This window comes from Phymastichus coffea, unplaced genomic scaffold, assembly GCF_024137745.1.
Source record: "Phymastichus coffea isolate CEN01 unplaced genomic scaffold, Cenicafe_Pcof_1.1 PCOF00039, whole genome shotgun sequence".
NCBI lineage: Eukaryota > Metazoa > Arthropoda > Insecta > Hymenoptera > Eulophidae > Phymastichus > Phymastichus coffea.
Window position 1 is genome coordinate 1,796,585 of NW_026706850.1, and position 20,011 is coordinate 1,816,595.

A 20,011-nucleotide genomic window follows, 5' to 3' on the forward strand; every position below is an offset into this window, starting at 1 on the left:
TGCGACCATTATTTTGTCTCGCGTTTAGCGAAATTTCATCGTAAAGTATTTTGTACGATGACCGAATGTAAACGTTTTCCTTAATTTGCATATATAGGTCTCCATAAAGGTGAGCTTTCTATCGCGATAAAGTTGATATTATTGTTGATTACGAATACAAATAACGCATGTCAGTTACACGCTTTCACATTCGTCTAATTGGCAAAAATGCTTAGTTTTTGGTGTGCGTGTAAAAATTCAAGATTCGTCGATGAAACTTTGCAACGTAATATCGTTAAAGCAACAACCTGCGCCAGCTACGTCCGGCAATGAGGATTAATGATGTGCAGACGCGTAGGCTTCATCCTTATTCCACTTGCTTGCGTGCAAGTCCGTCCGTTCTCGATAAAAAATGACTGTCTGTCAAATGCCGTCATACATACATTGAGACTGATAATCGTCCACTTGTGGTTTTTTAAATTCTTTCATGCATCGTCGGTGTAGAAAGTTTTATTGAGCTTGATAGTGTGGCAATCGCTTTGCGATTTATTTAGAAAAGTCTACGACTATGCACTATATATCTTTGATTTTAATAAATAACAATAATGTTGAGGAGTATATATCTCTGGTATTATTTTTCGAGCTTAGTGCCAAAGCTTTGACAAAATATACGCGTTCTATCTTTCATCTGTTAAAGTTGCAGAGAGACTACGAAGACGCCTTTGCTCGTGCAAAGCAAAAGCGTTTGCTCTAATTACGGCTGCAGCATAATTATCTCGATCTAGCGAGCGCAAGCGGGAAATTCCGATGACGTATTGTGCGACTGGCTGGCGCTCATTTGCTCCTCTACCTCTCTTCAGACAGATGCAACGTATACGTGATTATCGAATTAAACCTGGGGGATTTCGAGGCAACATTGCGCGCGTGTGCGTGAGTGTCACAGTGTGCAAGTCATTTCAGCTCTTGCGCGTGTGTGATCGTCATTTATCGAATATGATTACGAGCGTTTTCAAAGTAACTCTAAGCTGAGTTCATCGCGTTGAATTAATGAATGAAGCTGCAATGTCTAAAGCCCGACATTGCGCTACATAGAGGTACTTGCAAGCTCCACTAATATTATCTTCTACGAAGTTGAATTACATAGCAAATATCGATGTATTAATTGAGCATCTCAAGTAATTTCCATTACTGTTTGAGCGCATGTAAACTTATCCATCCTCAAGCTAGCAAGCAGCGTCGGTCATTAACAGTCGCTTACAGCGTTGGCCACGAAAAGAAAATATCTGGACAGCAAAGCGGCTTTCACGACAAGTTGAACGGTGCCACTCGTGCAACTCTTACACACACGTGCACACATGTGGAGCGTGGGGGTCGAAATTAGGCTTGCCAAGCGTTTAGAATTAGGCGGCCAATGTCCATGCATGGAAGCCTTTGAAGCACTCGCGCGCCATAACTCATAGCCCATTACGGTATAAGGGCGGTTTGTACCGCTAGACGCGAGCTGCAGCTCACTTTGATACGCGCTTCAAAGACATTCCTCGCCTCGCGGACCGATAAATCTTCGCGACACTTGCGCGCGCCCCCAGATCGCGGAGGAGGTGCGCGAGGCTTTATGCGAAGTCACGCGCTTTCTCTCTCTCTCTCTCTCTCTCTCTCGAGTGTCAATAAAGGTTAGAGCGCGCCGCGAGCGCTACAGATCCAAGTGGACTTTTCGACGACTGTCTGCGGGAGACAAAAGGAGCTGCAGTCGTAAAATGCGCGAGAGCAGTGGTCAAAATACGGGCGAGACAGAGAAGAAGAAAGCTCGGCGTGAGCTGACAAAGAAGGCGTGAACGAGCAATAATTGAGGGCAATTAGGGTTGAAGGTTGTGAAAAAAACAACGTCTCATTAGTACGCATACGCGATTGTTATGCGCTATGGTAACGGTGTAAAAATTAGGCGCGCGCGCGCTAATGTTGTTGCGGGATCCTGTAAAATAAATATTTTAGTGCCGAGTTATAGCAGTGTTTGATGTGTATACGTCAAACTAATTCGACTCTCGACTCGTCACTCGCGCGTGTTTCCTGCTATGCTGTGCTTGTTGCTCGGTTGCGCCTATCTTACCTCCCCATCAACTGTCTGTCTCCGGCAGAGTTCTCTCTCTCGGCTTTGTTTCTCTCCCGCGGCGAATTCTCCAATTCTCGCGCGCACGCGTTAGGAAGCTACACAATTAGCAATCGAAGTGGCCCTCTCTACTACTACTATCACCTTTCTCTCCTCCCCTCGCGCCTCATCTTTTATTCATAGCTGCGCTAGCGCTTCCGCGAATTCCCAATCGATAAATTATTATTTCATCGCGTATTCTGGCTTTTTGCCTACTTTTCGATTGACAGATGTGTGTGTGTGTGTGTGTGTGTGTGTGTGTGTGCGTGTGTGTGTGTGTGTGTGTGTGTGTGTGTGTGTGTGTGTGTGTGTGTGTGTGTGTGTGTGTGTGTGTGTGTGTGTGTGTGTGTGATGTATGATTTTCTACCACTGCTACTGGGCTTGGCTCGTATTGATATCTACTTCGTAGGATAGATTTCTAGCTTTTTTGGGTGAGTTTTTTCCGGAAACCTCTTTTCGTTTCTTTTTTCTTTTCCACGTAGGAGAATACGTTTAACTTTTGCTTTTGATATTTTCAGAATTTTCGGAACCTAATGTTTCTTTTGAATAACTCTGTAATTGATTACTGCTTTTTGATCCTCGTTAGCGTCAAGCTGTCAAATAATGTGAACCCAATTGCAATAATCATAATCAACAAAACGATAACCTTGGTTCAGCAGATATTATTCTAGAATATTGTTCTCCATTCAGTGTTAGCGATCATCGTTGTTGAAAAAACAGCCTCTTATTTTTTACATACTACAAATTCCATGTACAAAAGCACTACATCGTATAGCATTCCGAACTTGCAACGACGCAATAAATGTCCACCTTTGCTCTTGCACATACTTACAGTGTAATGAAAACCACGAACTGGTATAAACAAGCCGGCAGAGCTGGCGCCAACTCTCTCTTTTTCTGCCTCTGAAATTAGCGGTCGCTTATCTCAAATAAATAGGTCTCTTGTGCAAGAGCCTTTATCTAATCGTAGCAATCTGACTTGACGTGTGTTACAGACTGGGTCAGGATATCAACGGCGGTGCATGGTGTCCAAAGTCGCAGATCACTACCGAGACGACCGAATGGATCGAGATCGATTTGCGCAGAGTTCACGTCATCACGGCAACTGGCTCTCAAGGACGTTTCGGCAATGGTCAGGGTGTTGAGTTTGCTGAAGCTTATTTGCTTGAGTACTGGAGACCAGCGCTAGGTGGCAAGTGGGTTCGCTACAGAGATGTCCAAGGAGAGGAGGTAAATAGCGAGCTTGCAAAATTTTACTATTCGAACGTTTTAATACGATAAATTTTAGTTATTGGAACAATTTTCTTTTTCACCATATATATCTCTCGGTCTCTTAATACATGATACTTGGGTTATGACACTTTCTTAGTAATGTTGAAAATAAGTTTATTCCGATACTAATTAATAACTTTTCATTCAATATTATTAACAAGAAATCACTCTTATGTCAAACTGGAATCTCCAATGCTGAATTCTTTTCTGTGTTATAACATATCAGATTTAATTAATGCTAGAGTAAGTTTTAGAAGAAATGTGCAGACAGAACGCGGTTATGAAGTTACGTATCCACGAGATATTTTTTTCTCAATGAATTTCACACAGCTTGCGAAAAGAACAGTGGCGAGTACGTTACCCCTTGAAAGAGTGTCTCTTACTCTTTCAAACTGAGAAAACGACCATTCATCTAAAAAAAAAAAAGAAGAAAGGAGGCTTCCCACATGGTAATGGCCTGTATACTCGCGATAAAAAAATCATCCGTATGAAAATGAACTCTTATGTCACTCGAGCGATATTTCTTCTTGATGGGCAAGAGGAAACAAATATTTTTTCCGCCGATTCCTTGAGAGGGGAGTCTCTCAAAAACTTCGAGCAATTTGGGGGATATGAGAAGCGAGCAGGCGACGTAAAAAGTGACCGTGAAGAATTCCAGCTTTTCTGGAAGATAAACAGAGCTTTTTTTAGGTCGGATAAACAAACTTACCATAGACAGGCTACGTAAGGAAAGAAAAAAAGGAACTTACCACGCGTTATAGTTGCACAGTCGGCGATCGATAAAATAAGGGAAGGGTCTGACTGAAAGGGTCGCGTGTGCTTTTGCCCTACCTGTCTGAGCGGGGGGGGGGGGGGGGGGGGATAGGTGAGGTCAAACTAAACTCCCTTGGCTTCGGTTATAATTACTTTCGCCGCTGCTGCGAGCGCGAATTTAATTGTAACTTGGCGATTAACGACCGAGCGTTCTATTTAATGGATTTTTTAGTTTTTGGCGAGAGAGAACGCCCAGCAAAATTAAATTGAGCCCGCGAGACTTTTCATACGACGCTCTCTGCTATATAGCTACTCAGTAAAGTGATTTCTCTAATCAGAGAGCACAGGCGTTGAAAAATAATGCGCTTTAATTTATTAATCAGCGCTCGTCGGCGTTAAATAACTGGCGACAGAATACACGAAGACAAAGTGAGTTTTTTCGGTTATTTTTCGCTGTGAAAATTTGCGCTACCTCTATCAATTGGTGGCACGTCGAATTGTTAGTAAACATCGAGTATATTTATGGCGTGGTGCGTGATAATCTGTTAGAAGCTTTCGGAATCCACCCACAGCGAACAAAAAGCATCGATATTTAAGTATCAAGTGGCAGAAAGTAGAGCATCATTATATACTCTCCCTTATTCGCCGCTAATGACATTCTTGTCGCGCAATTAAACAAAGGCGCTTTGCGCACCAGTGCGGGAGCTTATCGCAAGCTTAATCTGCAACTAACGACTGAACTTGTCCGAAAGGAACAGGCCGGGCAAGCAAGAACGTTGGTTATCGCGCGTGAGAGTATTTATTATTTATGATTTAAGAGCTCATGCCGCAGGCGACGATTGTGCTGTGTGTATATGTGTTTGGTCTTTATTAATTATTCATGCATGAACATTGCGCTCAGCACGGAAAGTATATAACAGGCTACGCGCACGAAATCCAATCACGCGGTCTGTTTCCTCTTTTGGTTTCATATTCTATGTTTTTTTATTTATTTTTTTTTTTTATTTTCAATGAATCCATCATCATTCGTGAGTGACACGGTTGACACAACGAGATTAATTTCTCAATCGATTCTAGGGATAACTTGGATTCTCGATTTGGTAAAGGACGATATCTGTGGAATATGAACATAACGTAGGCGTTAGTCGATATAGATGGCCACACCCGCAGGTTACCCTGAATTTGTCAACGTCCGAAAACCACGATGGTCCAAGTCTCTCGGTTGACTTGATAAAATTTCGAATAACGCATGCGATTGATTGCTGTGAGGAATATAACTCATTTAGGTTTCGGATATTTGTGTAGTAATTGGTGAGATTTGATAAGAATATATTGATCGAAGTAAAACAATAACGTTATAGAAGAATATATTTATGCTTCATTTTGCAAAATTATAATTGTAGTCAGGAACATAAAATTTCTTGTTTAAACACGAGAAACTATGCCTAATGAAGTACACTCGACATCTACAAATATAGTCTTTATAATTTGTACTGCTTTGCATTTAGTATGAAACTTTTATGCTCATAAACATATATAATTTATGAATCTTCAGTTCAGTATGATGCAAATAGTTTAGCAAAGTGGTATTGAACGTATTTTGAAACTCTGATTAGAAAGTTAATGCTAATGCTCAATATTATTGAAATGCAGGGAAATTTTATGAAAAAAATATTTCGAGATCACTTATGTGACGGACTGAATTTTAATGTTCGTCCAAAGTAAATGAAAATTTAATAATTCTTACGTAAGAGTATATATTGATCCGTCATAAAAACGAAGACAGATGTAGATATCTCTCGGCATTTAATTTGTGCGGATATGCGTAATAATTTCACAATCGACACTTGTACGTCGGACTGTATGGGCCGTTGAAACGTCAAACAACCTGGTTATATTTGTATATCACCGGCCGACTTATTAAATGAAATTTCCTCTCTAAAGAGAAAATCGATCTGTAACTCCGGTACTCGGTTGGTCGCGTAGTATCGTATCTTTTACGGACAATCGTTAATATCGGCACTTAACGGCACAATCCCGAGAATAATGCTAATTAGACTTGCTTGTTGGCGACTCGTACTGCTGTTCGTTGTTTTTAACCCTGGGTTTATTAAGTTTATATTTACGCTAAATGCTTGCATGCTTTCGAACCTCATTAGCATACGTTATCAACTGTTGAACGTTACACTTGATAATGGGCAGCGAGTTTTAATTAGTTTCACGTTCTTTTCACGCAAAATGTTACGAACTAAGCTTTTTCTCGGGATCGCACGGTTTTAATCCTCGTTTGTAAAAATATTTATCGTGCAGTCGAATGTTTTATCGGGGAGCGAGCGTTATATGTGCTAAATGGCTCCATATATACCATCAATAATTCATACGGCGCGCTCGTGCTCTCGAAAACCTAACATCGGCTGCGGGAATATTAATGAATCTCCGTAAATAACAATGTCTAAGCCTCTTTCGCGACGATTTTTCACTCACCCACCCATATAGTAGACACGACTACACGACGACGACGACGACGAAAAAAAGCAACAACGCGCAAGCTGAAAAGGGGAAGAAATAAAAACAAGCAAGTTGCTGCCGACCGCACGCCATAAATAAGATGCCCGTCATTCTTACTTCCGTCTTACGTATCATTATCGCTTCGTTCTTCTTTTCTTTCGCGCTACTCGCAACTTTTTGTCCTCTTCTTTTTGCGCCTCCGTGATTGCCGTGCACAATGCTGGCTACATGCGCGATTGTTTTCCTGTTTTTTTTGTTTTTTTTTTTGCACTTTTTGTTTCTGCGCACTTTGTCTGATTAATTTTACCTTCATTGTACCATCAAATTATCTTTTTCTTTTGCTGTGTTCTACGGCGAAATTCATTCGATAATCTATAATTCTTAAATATCTCGAATGATCGTAAAAATGCCTCTTTGAGGCGAGTCTGAAAATTTTTCATCAGTTTACAGTTGACATTCGAGATAAATTAAGAAACGACAATCTCATTTCCTGGGTAGATTTCATTCAACCACCCGAAATTGCATAAAACGTCAAATTACCACTATAAAACTGGAGAGAACGAAATCGAGCGGCAAAGAGTCGTAAGTCACTTCCTTCGCTGGTGATATTGTCATCGCTACTGCCAAGTGAACGACCTCTGCAGTAGCTCTTGCGTTAAATTACTCGCTTCTATGATAATTGACGTTTTTGGGCAACTTCGACATTTTCCAACAGTTGAGAATTGCTAATAGAGCAAGACGCGCGCGAGCGAAGTGCTCGCCTCGTTTTTTTTTTCTCCTGTCTTGCGATTGCCTTTTACATTTAGTGTGTGTGTGTGTGTGTGCAATGTCGGTGGCGTTGCGGAAGCACTTCTCCTGATGACGCCGCATTTTTCTGATGCTCCGTACTTTTACTTGGCCGGGCGCGCTCTCTCGCTCGCTCTTTTCGCGTATTGTCAAGTCGTGACTTTTTTCTGGATTGTCGGCTGAGTGAATGGAACCTATTGATGAGCTAGCTGGCTGCTTTCTCTCTTTCTCTCCTTGTCAAAGGGTTTGCTGCTGTTGCGCTCGAAATAATATTCTTTTGCCTGTCGAGTTGGTTGGCATTTTAAATAAAGTATATCGAGTGTCGAATAGAATCGTAAGAGGATTGAAATAATGAGTCGAATTCTTTGCCCTCGATAAGTTCACTTGTATCAACCGCACAACCAACGGTCACTTAATAAAAGAAATTTTTTTTTATAAATCAAAACGCCATTTTGATTAGCACATCCTGCGTCTACTTTAAAACACTCCGTCAATTAGATCGAACTAAAAAGAATTGAACGCCCACATTCTTTGAATCGCCCATTAAACATCATACGAAACGTGCAGTGCACGGCGAGAGATCAAGAGCAAGAAAAGTGTGCATCCCACGAGTTCTAAGAGTCGAAAGGAAAAGAAACAGCAGCAACGGCAGCAGAGGTCCCCTATCGCTCGGTAGCATCAGAGATCCTCGAACGAACGAACAAACGACAAGGAGGACTCAGAGAGAGAGAGAGAGAGAGTTTGTTTGCTCGAGAGGAACAAAGGCTCTCCTTATTTTCCACTTATGAGCCCGCTGGAGACCTCAGCAACGATGACTACGACCAGCAGCAGCGGCAGCGGCAGCTCGTTCTCACGTGTGCTCGAACGACGTGACTCCGGGCTTAAAACTCTCGCGAGAGCACAGGTGCAAACTCGTGCAACTACACCGCAGATGAGCCGCTGCTGCGCTTGCTTCAACGAGACAATTCCTTCTTTTTATTTCTTTTCTTATTTCGGAAAGTCAAATACCCGTCGTGAACTCCAGTTCCTCGGTGACGTTATACTTTTTACCAAACTTCGCCTCGCAGGCATTGATAAGCGCCTTAGTCAGCTGTTAAAACTAGGTCTCTCAAGTATCTTAAAAAATACGTCAAGAGCCACTTGTAATTTATCTGACGAGCAGCGCTTTTATTTCTCTTTATTCGCTCTCGTTATTACCTTTCTTTTTTTTTTTTGTTCTTTGCTTGTATTTCTGTTTGAAGTGATGCACGTTAAAAACAAGAAAAACTTATTGAATTCGTAAAAAATCACTCCTATACTCGACAAAATGATATTCGCAACGAAAAACACGCGTCGTTCGCACACCTCACAAATCATTCAGCGGATAATATAATATATAAATGTGCGCGGCCACACTAATAACGGTGCCGCACGTTCTGAAATAACTAGGCGCCGTAAAGTCCATTGTCGCGTTGCCACTGCTACGGCGGCTTGTCAAGATGCGCCACTGCGATAAGCAAGCATGCCACTACTGTTGCATGTAGCGGCGGGAGGTTCCGGTTTTCCACCTGCAAAATAAAGTGCCGCTCTCACTCGAATCCAATGGAGATTCAAATACGTATACGGGAAAGTTGGCGCACGTACGTGTGCTTTTTCTGCGATATCTAATCGCTGTACGCAGACTTTTTCCCTCTCTTGATTTCCAGTTTAATTATGGCTGGGAGTTTGTTGAATTAGACAGCGAAGGGAGGCTGTAATTGAATCTAGTGAATTATAGGAGAGTTGTAATTACGGTATTGCCATTGATATTAGTTCTCACTGCTGCTGCTGTTGCTCAATCGTAGCCATATATACGCACGTAAATAACCGAATCCGAATCGAGGAATAAAACATTTATTTGTTGGACGTATCTATGACGAACGTATCATTGCTTGCAATTTTTCATTGGTAGTATAGGCTTTTCTGTGCACTCGCGTGTCTGTCTGACCGGCCCATCCAATAAAATAACATCTCATCGAAAGAGAAGATCATCTAATGAGTCGCAAATCAATCTCTGCTTCCAGGTAATTCAAGGCAACAAGAACACGTACCTCGAGTCAAAGCACAGCCTGGAACCGCCTATCTGGGCGCAAAAAATCCGTTTTCTACCGTACAGCTTTCATCGTCGGACGGTGTGCATGCGAGTGGAAGTATACGGTTGCCCATGGAACGACGGTATCGTGTATTACTCGATGCCCCAGGGTGACAAGCGTGGCAACTGGGAGTTCTATGACGCCGCGTACGACGGTTACTGGGACCATGAATTACGCCATGGTCTTGGCCAACTCACCGACGGTCGTGTTGGGCCTGATAATTTCAAACTCAGCCATTACGACTCGACCAAGGAGCAAGGATGGGTTGGCTGGAGAAATGACACCAGAGAGAGACAACCGCTTGAGATTAAATTCGAATTCGATCACGTCAGAGAATTCTCGGCTGTGCATATATTCTGCAATAATCAGTTTACCAAGGATGTTCAGGTGAGCGTGAAGAGACTCTTTCCTAAATTACATTGTTCTTGAGAGTAATAATTCACCATTCGTTACATTATCGCACATAGTCTTCTTCCCCTTGAAATACACGGATAATAGAGAGGTTAAGTACGTCGCCGCGAGGCACCTTCGACATTTGTCAGCCATAATATTCAGCGATTAAACAGCGGAGATTCTCACGCGAGCATTATATCATAATTCATTGCATTTCAATGCCGAAGCGTAAAGATAATAGTCGACCTATTTGCGTTTACCGCGCACAAAAGCACACATAGTAGTAATAGCCGACAGTCTGCCGAACGGCGAACACAATGCGTATACCATAAACTCGATACATTTCTTCAAACTTGCGAAACGACAATATTTTCGCAAACTCGGCAACGGAGAAATGGAATTTCGCGCAGCAAAGAAGAAAAAAACTTTAATACCGCGCGCAAGTTGAAGGAATAAATCGCTGGAGGCACATGCGAAGGAAAAGATGATAGTTAGACGGCAGCGGCGGCGGTGGAAGTAGACGGAAGAGGAAATTGGAAAGGCCCGCAGCAAGTCCGCTGGTGTATATGAAAATCCAGTTTTCTCTCGCACCAGTGCAGACAGTTGCACACACAAAAACGCACAAAAATTGCCTCGAGCCCCGAGTGAGAGCTTCAACGCAGCAAGTAAGAGAGAGAGAGTAGGATTTTTATAATGGCACCGTAACAGTAGCGCGAGAACACTTCGCGAGAATCCCTTACGTACTACATTTGAATGGAACGCCTCATTACGCGAGAGGAAAGCAGACAAACTCCCTTTCTCCCTCTCTCATGTATAATATAAAATCAAGCAGAAACGTACCAATGCCTTTTTTTCTTCAGTTTTAAGCTGAAGCTCAAGCCAATTGTAAAGTCCACATATTTAATGAGATAAATAAACTTGTACGCTCAACTTCTTCAATATCGAAGAACAGATAAAAGTCAAGAGAGGTAAATAAAAAAAAACAATGCAATAAAGGCATAAAGAATGCACGTAAAACGCACAACGCAAGTTGCTGCCTACACCGCGAGAAGAAAACAAGCCGAAAAGAAAAGGAGATTCTGTATACCACGAGAGAGAGAAAGAGAAGTAAGGGGTTAAGCCGCGTGTGTATGCGCGAGGACGACAAAGCCCCTGCGACAGAGTGAGAGATACGCCACGTACATTCAAATACAATGCGGGCATACAGAACCCCTCCGCTTTTCTATTAACAAGCGCGCGAGGACGCATGCCGTCATGCCGCGTTGAAAGACAAGCACTTCAAAGCCAAAACCTGTGCTCTACCTATACATGCCCCGTGTGCGGAGTTTGGATAATCTGAGCGAGCTTTGTTATCTCTCTCTCTCTCACTCTCTCTCTCTCTCTCTCTCTCTCTCTCTCTTTCGTGAGGTCTATGCTACTCGAATACAATATTCGCGCTCAAGGGTGTGGGAAAAGTTTTGGGGTCAATGGTGTTGTTGCTGCGGGTCGACGACGACGAACGAAGAATAAGTAATGCTTCAAGGAGGGTGACGTCGCGAAGAGCTTTTAATTTGTTCGACGGATTTGGTTTTAGCCGGCTGCTAAATCCGGCGTCAATGAAATATAGAATAGAAAAGCTGCGTTCTCAAAAAAACCGAGGACACGTAAGTTACGTAGAATTGACCTCCCACACCAACACAAATGACAGGGCTCGTCAGAAAGCATCGTCGATCTGATCGCGCAGCGCGCGTCTTACAACACTGCGCCCCGGGTACTCTAACCCGAGGCAACACCCACACATACACGTAGGTAAAATGCATTCCTCGTATCGTCTATCTTCATCCGTGTAAGCAGACGTGCGGCGGCAAGAGGTCGTGCGGTGCATTCGCGACAATGACGACGCCTAGGCGATTTAGCATTCCATTACTATCGCGGCTTGGCTTCCTCCTCCTTCGCCGTCGCTTCGCCGTCGCTTCGCCGTCGCTTCGCCGTCGCTTCGCCGTTGCCATTATCGAAGCAACTGTCAGGGGCATTGTAGTCGTGGCAAAGGCTCTCTTAATCAGCCTCTCGAAATCGGGCCCGAAACGACTTGAGCGCTTACTGCTGATAAAGCCTATAGTTTTTCTACCTCTTGAATCGTGATTCGAGCGAATTCAACCCTCGCGAGTAGTTTGAATTGTAGCCATTGATTTCCATAAAACAAGTGTGAATTCATTTTATGGAGTTGTTATTCGTCTGCGCATGATGTTACTCAACTTTACTGTATATATAACTACGGTTCGATAAGTTTCGACACGAAACAGCTATTTGACCAGATAACTCGGAAATAATCGAACTGTGATAAGATCGCAAACAAACCTTCCCGTTGATTAAAATCTCTCTGTCTCGATTACGTTCTCGAGATTTCACTCTCCCGAGATCCTATTTCCAAATCTCCGAAATCTCTCTCTCAAGAACAATGTGGCAAAATGTGTCGAGATTTCTATTGTTTCCAATTGTTTTACAGGTGTTCTCGGACGTGAGTATACTATTCAGCATCGGCGGTAAGCATTACACTGGAGACCCAATAGTTTACAATACCATCGAGGACAAGATTTTCGAATACTCGCGCAACGTCACGATCAAGCTTCACCATCGTATTGGCAAATTTGTAAAGTTACGATTTGGTTTTGCCGCTCGATGGATCATGATCAGCGAGATTACCTTCGACTCTGGTAAGTTTTACGTAACTTCAGTTAACTATATACATGCGTTCGTGCTCTTGAACCTATGGCAAAACTTTCATATGCAAGCGCCAAGAGGGAATGACACTTAGTAATGGATTTGTCTTTTTTTAACAGTGGGAACATCGAGCGGGCACTTGTGTCAAATTAATGTTGAACTTTTCATTTGTTTATTGTTTTTTTTTTTTTTAAGGGAAGGGGCGAATTAAAAAATTTACGCATCGTGAAAAACACTGCTAAGATACGTTGTCTTTCTTTCTGTATTTACAGACATGGCACACGGTAACTTTACGCCCGAATCGACGCCAACAACCGAAGCATCACGCCCACGTGAGCGAGGCTCTCTGCGTGAATCGCCGCACCATCACCCCGAAATTCCAGTATCCACTGCTAAGCAAGACGACCCGACGTACATGGCTGTGATAATCGGCGTGCTAACCGCAGTAATTCTCCTACTGGCAGTAGCAATCTTCTTCATAGTATCACGTCACCGCCAACGCAAGAATTTCGCTAGTCCGTTGGGTACGAAATCAGCCTTGCCGCCAGGTGCTTTAGCGAACGAAGCTGCTTACGGAACCGCGGAGAAGGATCCGTCGTTGATGGCGTACAGAGTGGAGGATTTAGACGACAGGTATGCCGGTGCAAAACTGACGACTTTGCCGCGAGAGCTGAACGACAGGCTTCTTGGAGACGTGAGACTCGACGATTATCAGGAGCCATTCCACGAGTCTGGTAGCGCCAAATACAGGGAGCCTGCGCACGCTGCCTATTACGGATACAGCACCGTGGTTATCGACAACAAGGATCTTCACGACAGCGTCGAGCAGTCCGGTGAGTGACGCTGCCGCCTTAGGGGCTTTTGTGTTTGGAAATTATGCCCGAATAGAGGCGCGGCTCTGTTCTCTGCTATAGATTATTCATGACTATGATGATGATGACAATGATGATGATGATGATGATGATGATGATGATGATGATGATGATGATGATGATGATGATGATGATGATGATGATGATGATGATGATGATGATGATGATCACGATGATGATGGTCTTACTTGCTCTATTAATTTTTTTTTGGAGGAAGGGAATTTCAATTATTAAATGATTATTAAGGAAGCTATAGCTGATAGAGATAAAGTTGGAATTAGATAAGAAACAATAATTTAAAGGGAGTCGATCACATCAAAGATCGTTACTTGAATTATTGAGTTGAAAATTAATGAAGAAAATTTTTTCCGTTTGCTTTGAATTTCAGATGCGACTTACGATTATGCAGTGCCGATGCCAGTGCCTAGCGGAAGTAGTGATCAGGACAGCATATTTTCTAAGTCATCCAGGGGCAGCGCGAAGGTGGGTACACTTGCAGGCTCAAATAATTTTGTTCATTTAGCTTTTCATTAGCGACTTCATCGGTTCTCTTGAAGGACATTTAAAAAGTGTCAATAGAAAAGCTTAGAATAATACTTTTTATCTTACAGTCTGAGAACACAAAATAATCTCAAGCTCTCGTTGCTTTCCTTATGCTTGTTCTCAGGCATGTCTGCAGAGTTTCTTCCCACCACCTCCACCGCCAATGAGCGCGCCTCCGTCACGTGGTGCGAGCAATCTCACATATTCAAGTCCACCAAGTCCGGACCTGATGTGCGATCGCAACGGGCGAGCGGGTAGCAAGCGACGCGATCACTCTCTGCATCGATACGCATGAGACGAAGGCCCAGCGAGTGCGCAACAGTCGCCGCTCGCCCAACAACGTCGTAATAATCGCTGGCCGAGACGAACCATGACCAGCTCGTCCGCATCCACGCTACTCTATACCAGAGCCTACGTGAGTAATTCATACGGCGACATGCTGTAGAGCCAGATGATATTGATGGGAGAAGGTGCGCGCAAGAATGCGGAGTGCATAGGTAGAGTTTCGAATTAATTTTGAGATTCATTTCGAGGCCAGTCGATAAGTGCGATCACACCTCGCCCATCTACTTAACGACGTGATGCTCTCTCTGGCGGCGCCTGCGCAACAATCTGGCATAAAACCTAGCGTTCAATTGTGGATAATCGCTATCGATGATAGTTTAGACGATTGGCATATCATGATCTTCTTGGCTGCTTTCGCCACGCCAACCATGTGCGCTGTTCCTTTATTTTCAGATCAAATATAAAACACCTTCACGCTGCGCTCGTATCTGCTTTAAGCGACTTACGATTATGTTCGCTCCCTTCTTCTATGGGTTTCATATTGTCGATATGTATATATTTCAAAGCGTTTTTCTAAGTCACAAATGCGACGACGTGCTGTCTCTGGCATTGTACAGTTGCGCGATGCGTATCTGTTTGGGTGGTATGTATACATTTTCTTTCTTTCGCACGCGCGCAAATAAGACTGACTCGTCGAATAAACAAATGTAAGTAAAAAATGATGCGAGGATACAATTTCAGCGTTCCACCCGATCTGTATATTTTTTATTTATTGCCCGCGTAGCGTCATTCATATGACGGATTTCGTTATACCTTTTTAAATTTTTGATTTTGTCTGTAGTATAACCGCTATGTATAATCGATAGATTATAGAGAACTCGCGTGCGTGTGCGTAATACATTCTGTTTTCGGGAGCGCGATCGTTTCCAATCTACTATATTCTGAATGTAATTGCTTTTCTTTCCAAGTATTATGAGCTCAACGACCGTCGGAAAATCTAGTATTTCGTCTGATTTAATTTGAAGCTTCTTTCTAATTCGCGTTGTTCCATCTGTTGACGCGCGTCATCGTGTATAAAACGACTAAGCATAAAGTGGAGAAGGCGATTGTCGTTCGTCAAATAACGTTTAACGCATTTTATACGTTTGCTAGTAGTCCTAGGCTACGAAAATAATATTGTAAATACGGGGAGAAAAAAAAGTATTTTCATGACTTTGAGATAACGACGATTGCCTTCTTCCTCGCACCGCATAGACAATTCTATTTCTGTAAAATGCAAGAAAACTCTACCGATGTCGCCTTCACGCAACGATAAAACAAACAAAAAATCTTTCTTATTGTAACGAAAAAAGGGGTATATTAGATGTACGAAACAAAAATCGACAATACAGGGATGAGGCAACAATAATGGCTGACAGCGTTAGCGCAGGAAACCCTAATACTATTGTGATATGTATCGCGAATCACATTCTGTCGTTGCTCGGAATTTTTCGCGGATTCTTCTTGTTTCGTTCGTTATCGGATATAGGTTTTAGCTAGGATCATCAAAGAAAAGGAAACGACATCGATTACTTTGAAAACTCTAGCATTCAGTTATCAGCTATTGGCACTGCAAAGTTTGCGCTTGGAATACATATATTTTTAAAGTAATTGATGATTCGTGTTACCTACTTGCGAGCGATGGTAAAAATCGTTAGCTTCTTATAGAGAAAACAATCATCAATCTTCTACAACGACCGGAAAATTAAATATATATATATATATATATATATATATATATAAAGTATATTATATACGATAGACACTATTGACTAGATTTTTAATAATCCTGAAATCAATATCGCGTATATAAAGAACGAGACTTGTACACAACAAATAAAAAGAAAAAAAACATGATGTATAACGATGTAACTGTCGGACTTTTGTATAACTATTAGAATGTTGTGTATGATTGGCACCACGACCAACTCGAGCGATCGCGTTGCTTGTTTTAAACGTTGTCCAACGAAAAAAAATTTTCCTGAAACAATTTTCCTTGGTTCATTACGGCGTAACGTAATAAAAATTTCATGCCTTTGATCTGTGCACGCGAAAAAGAGGTAAACGAGCGTAAAAGAGATGTCTACGGGAACGCCCGCACTGTAAATACTCCAGCACCGATAACCAATTCTACTATCTGCCTTTGTCGAGTCTAACCACAATAATTCCGCAATGAGCAAGAGACGCATCAGCCGTAGCAGCGCATCGTTATTTTTGTCCTATTTCTTTTTTCGTCAGCATTATCGACGAGCCATTGCACTCGCTGACAAGACTCCTCTTTTTTATCCGTCGCTGAACAATAAGCGTTATTTGTTACTGCGGCAAGCGCCATTTGATCGGCAGAGGCGGTTCAAAGCACTGCCGGAGCGAACGGCTCTACGCTGTTCGATGCGCAGTCGATCAGTCGCTAGGCATGTACTAAACACCCGATAATAAATAGCCGAAAATTGTAGCGGCTATGTAGCAAAACAATGGCGTTGCAGGCTAGCTCGTGCGATTGTTCGTCTTCATTAAAAGTCTTGTCGGGATGCGAACGCGAGCGCCTCTTTCATATTTAACGCGCGGATGCTTTGTTAGCTCCTTTTGTTCGGCCAAATCACGCGCCCGCGCTGCAGAGCAATCCTCGCGCTTTTAACCCACGATAATGGGGCTCGCTACAACAACAGCGTTGATGCTACGGCCGACATGCCTCGATAAGATTTCGCACTGCCTATGCGTCTGCCGGCAATCCGTTTTTTCTTTCTATTTTATCGTTGCTTCCATCCTTTCTTAGATTTGCTTTTTCTCTTCGTGATGTGGTAGAGACGTCTGGAACAGTTAAGCACGTGATTACTTTCGTGCTCGTCATCTTTTTTTATGGAATATTCTTCGTGGATATAGGTGGAACTTTTCAAAACTGAACAAATCTCTGATATTTAGGAAAATATTTGTTAAGTATTACTAAATTCTATGAGTGGGCACAAATGAAAGCATGTTTCAAAAAAGGAACTTGTTTATAAAGCGACACTGCCTGTGCGTTTCTTTAGCCTTCTTTTCAGATATAAAAAAATACGATTCCATATATAATAAGTATACTCAATGTTGAGTATGAGTTTTCATACATGCTATCAATCTTGTTAGTAAGTACACGTTCTATCCGAAAGAATGGACTGAGCGTTTACAAAAGACTGAAAAAGTATGTATCAGAGTCTATTTCGACCCGAACCAGAAAAATCCAATTGTTCACTTTTTTACGTTCGCAAATATTTCTAAAAGACATTAACTAATAAAACGTTGGGCCAAGAGCGACGCAATGTTTTCACGGCTTCGTAGACAACGCACAGACGTATAAAAGTTAAGAAAAGAGAAAAAAAAATACAGCGAGAAGCGCCACTCGGTAAATTCCTCTAGGCATCTCGTAGCGATTAGAGAAACTGCTCTTTCTCCGTTCCGCGAGCGCGCATACGTCCGCGATTTATCGCAGCGGATTATCGCTTGCGCGCTTTTACATATGCGCACACACGGCACACATCTACCCGAGCTTGCGCATTAATTCTCTTGGATGTACATAGGACACTTGTAATTTATAAATAGGAGCGAAAGAGACAGAGGAAGCGCGCGCAATTATAAATAGAATGTAAAACGGAGCCGGGAATGGAGCTTTTTTTCATTCATTTTTCAATTTTTTCCTGTAAATAACTGTATCATAATTTATACATAAGCGCATATTACATATTCTATTATACTTGTACATGTAAACTTCTGCGGGTACGTGTCTGAATATGCGAGTAAGAGCGAGAGAAAGTGTAAAGCGACGTCACGAACAATTGAGTGTAATTATTAAGTGTATGCATTTGATATATTCACGTATGCGACGCGCCCCTGTGTATTTCAATTTCTGTATATGCTCGACGCGTACGAGTGTGACGAATTGTAACGACGATCATATATATATATATATGAGTTCCGAGCGAGATATATATATATATATATATATATATATATATATATATACAGAATATACGACGATATAGATAAAAATGTAAACACTCACGAAGAAAAAAAATCAACCGACAACAACAACACACATTTCATGTCCAATGGACGAAATAAACTTTTAGTGAATCCATAAATTAGCATTATTATATAATCACGTCTTTCCTACATTTCCTTGAAACTTCCTCCGTATCTTTGTATTTTTTGCTTTTTTTCGACTGTTTTTCAGGAGGTTAAAATGTCAACGGATAAAGCTGTGTGGATTATTCCGAGCTATTTGCCCGATGTTATCGGCGAGCAACACTCGCGGAAAAGCTTTTAACTGATTAAACTGAATTTCCGTGACATTTATTCAATATTTAGAGTGGATTTTTCTTTTCATGTCAAGTTTTAATATAGTTATTGTTTTCACTTGCGCCACTCTCGGACAGTAACGTCAAAATTTATTTTTTATTCATCTTTGCTATTTGGAGATTAAAGGATATTGATTATTTAAATTGGTACGATCGATTGCTTTTTCTTTTGAGTATCCAGACACGAGAGCCTGATAGAATAAATTTCAAGTGATGTATTGAGTATCGGTTTGATTACTTTCGTTTTGCTACATAAGTATGCATTTCAATTGAAACTAAATACGACCGATTAATTTCAAACTAAGGAAAATGAAAGCGTAAAGTAAGGTAAGTACATGCGTTTTCCATACGTTTTTGTGAGGCGTGAACAAAGTTGAACGACAATCTTTCAATATTTTTATTCGGAAACAGAAAGAAACTATATTGAGCAAAATTGAAATCAGATTGCTAAGTAAACTCAACGACGTTTATTACGATATCGGAAATTCTTCCAGCGAACGAATGTGAAAGATATAAAAGGGCCAGTGAAAAAAGTGTCTGGGGATATGGAAATCACATCCTGACCAAATCCAGGAAGATCGGTCTTTTTCAAATCATGTAGCCGTGTGTGGGTATATAGAGAATGCATTTAAAAAGCCATAGATCAAAACGATAGATAGAGAGAGAGAGAGAGAGAGAGAGAGAGAGAGCGAGACAGAGAGACTCGACGTCCAGCCGCCGAATCATTTAAATTTCAATTCTGTCCTGCTGCACGTAGTATAGAGAGGAAGAGAGAAAAAGGGAAAGAGAGGAAGCAGTGGCAATTCTGTAGTTCCTGTATATGTATTTTGCCTGGCATACAGTGCCCTCGTATGCTTTTTTGCGAAAATACGCTTTTTTTTGCAGCCAGCAGTTTTTCATTTCCCGACTGAGTATTTCGACACATTTTTTTTTTCGTTGACAGTTATTTTTCACGAACAATTAGTTCATTTTGAGATTGAGTAACTTTTACAATATAGCTATTGTTAGTTTTTATATTTTGGTTAAAGAGAAACAATAATTTTCACGTTTTGCTTGGATAAAATTTCCTCAAACGCAGAAATAGCGAACAGAAAAAGTAGTCAGTCATATGACATCGTATAATTTATATTTTTTAAAAACTGTCCTAAAAATGTAAGTTTGCGACATACGTATAGCTGTGTTTTCATTGCCTCAATCATTGTCGTCGAGAAACGTTCAAAAGCTCGCAATTTTTTTTCTCTTCTGACTCAATAGCACGCGAGCAGGCAACGTAGCATTTCAATGCACTCGCCCACGCGC

At 41.8% G+C, this 20,011-nt stretch overlaps 1 protein-coding gene across 5 annotated transcripts in view; it reads left to right on the forward strand.

The window, feature by feature from the left end:
* Positions 1-18,328, forward strand: part of LOC131663837 (discoidin domain-containing receptor 2-like) — a 128,844-nt gene extending 110,516 nt beyond the window's left edge. For all 5 annotated transcript variants that reach the window (XM_058934530.1, XM_058934531.1, XM_058934532.1 and 2 more), the window contains 6 exons: positions 3,118-3,352; positions 9,484-9,939; positions 12,431-12,638; positions 12,918-13,478; positions 13,906-14,000; positions 14,185-18,328. In XM_058934530.1, coding sequence (XP_058790513.1) covers positions 3,118-3,352; positions 9,484-9,939; positions 12,431-12,638; positions 12,918-13,478; positions 13,906-14,000; positions 14,185-14,355 — 1,726 coding nt within the window. In that variant the 3' untranslated portion in view covers positions 14,356-18,328. The remainder of the gene's footprint in view (positions 1-3,117; positions 3,353-9,483; positions 9,940-12,430; positions 12,639-12,917; positions 13,479-13,905; positions 14,001-14,184) is intronic.
* Positions 18,329-20,011: the final 1,683 nt, after the last annotated feature.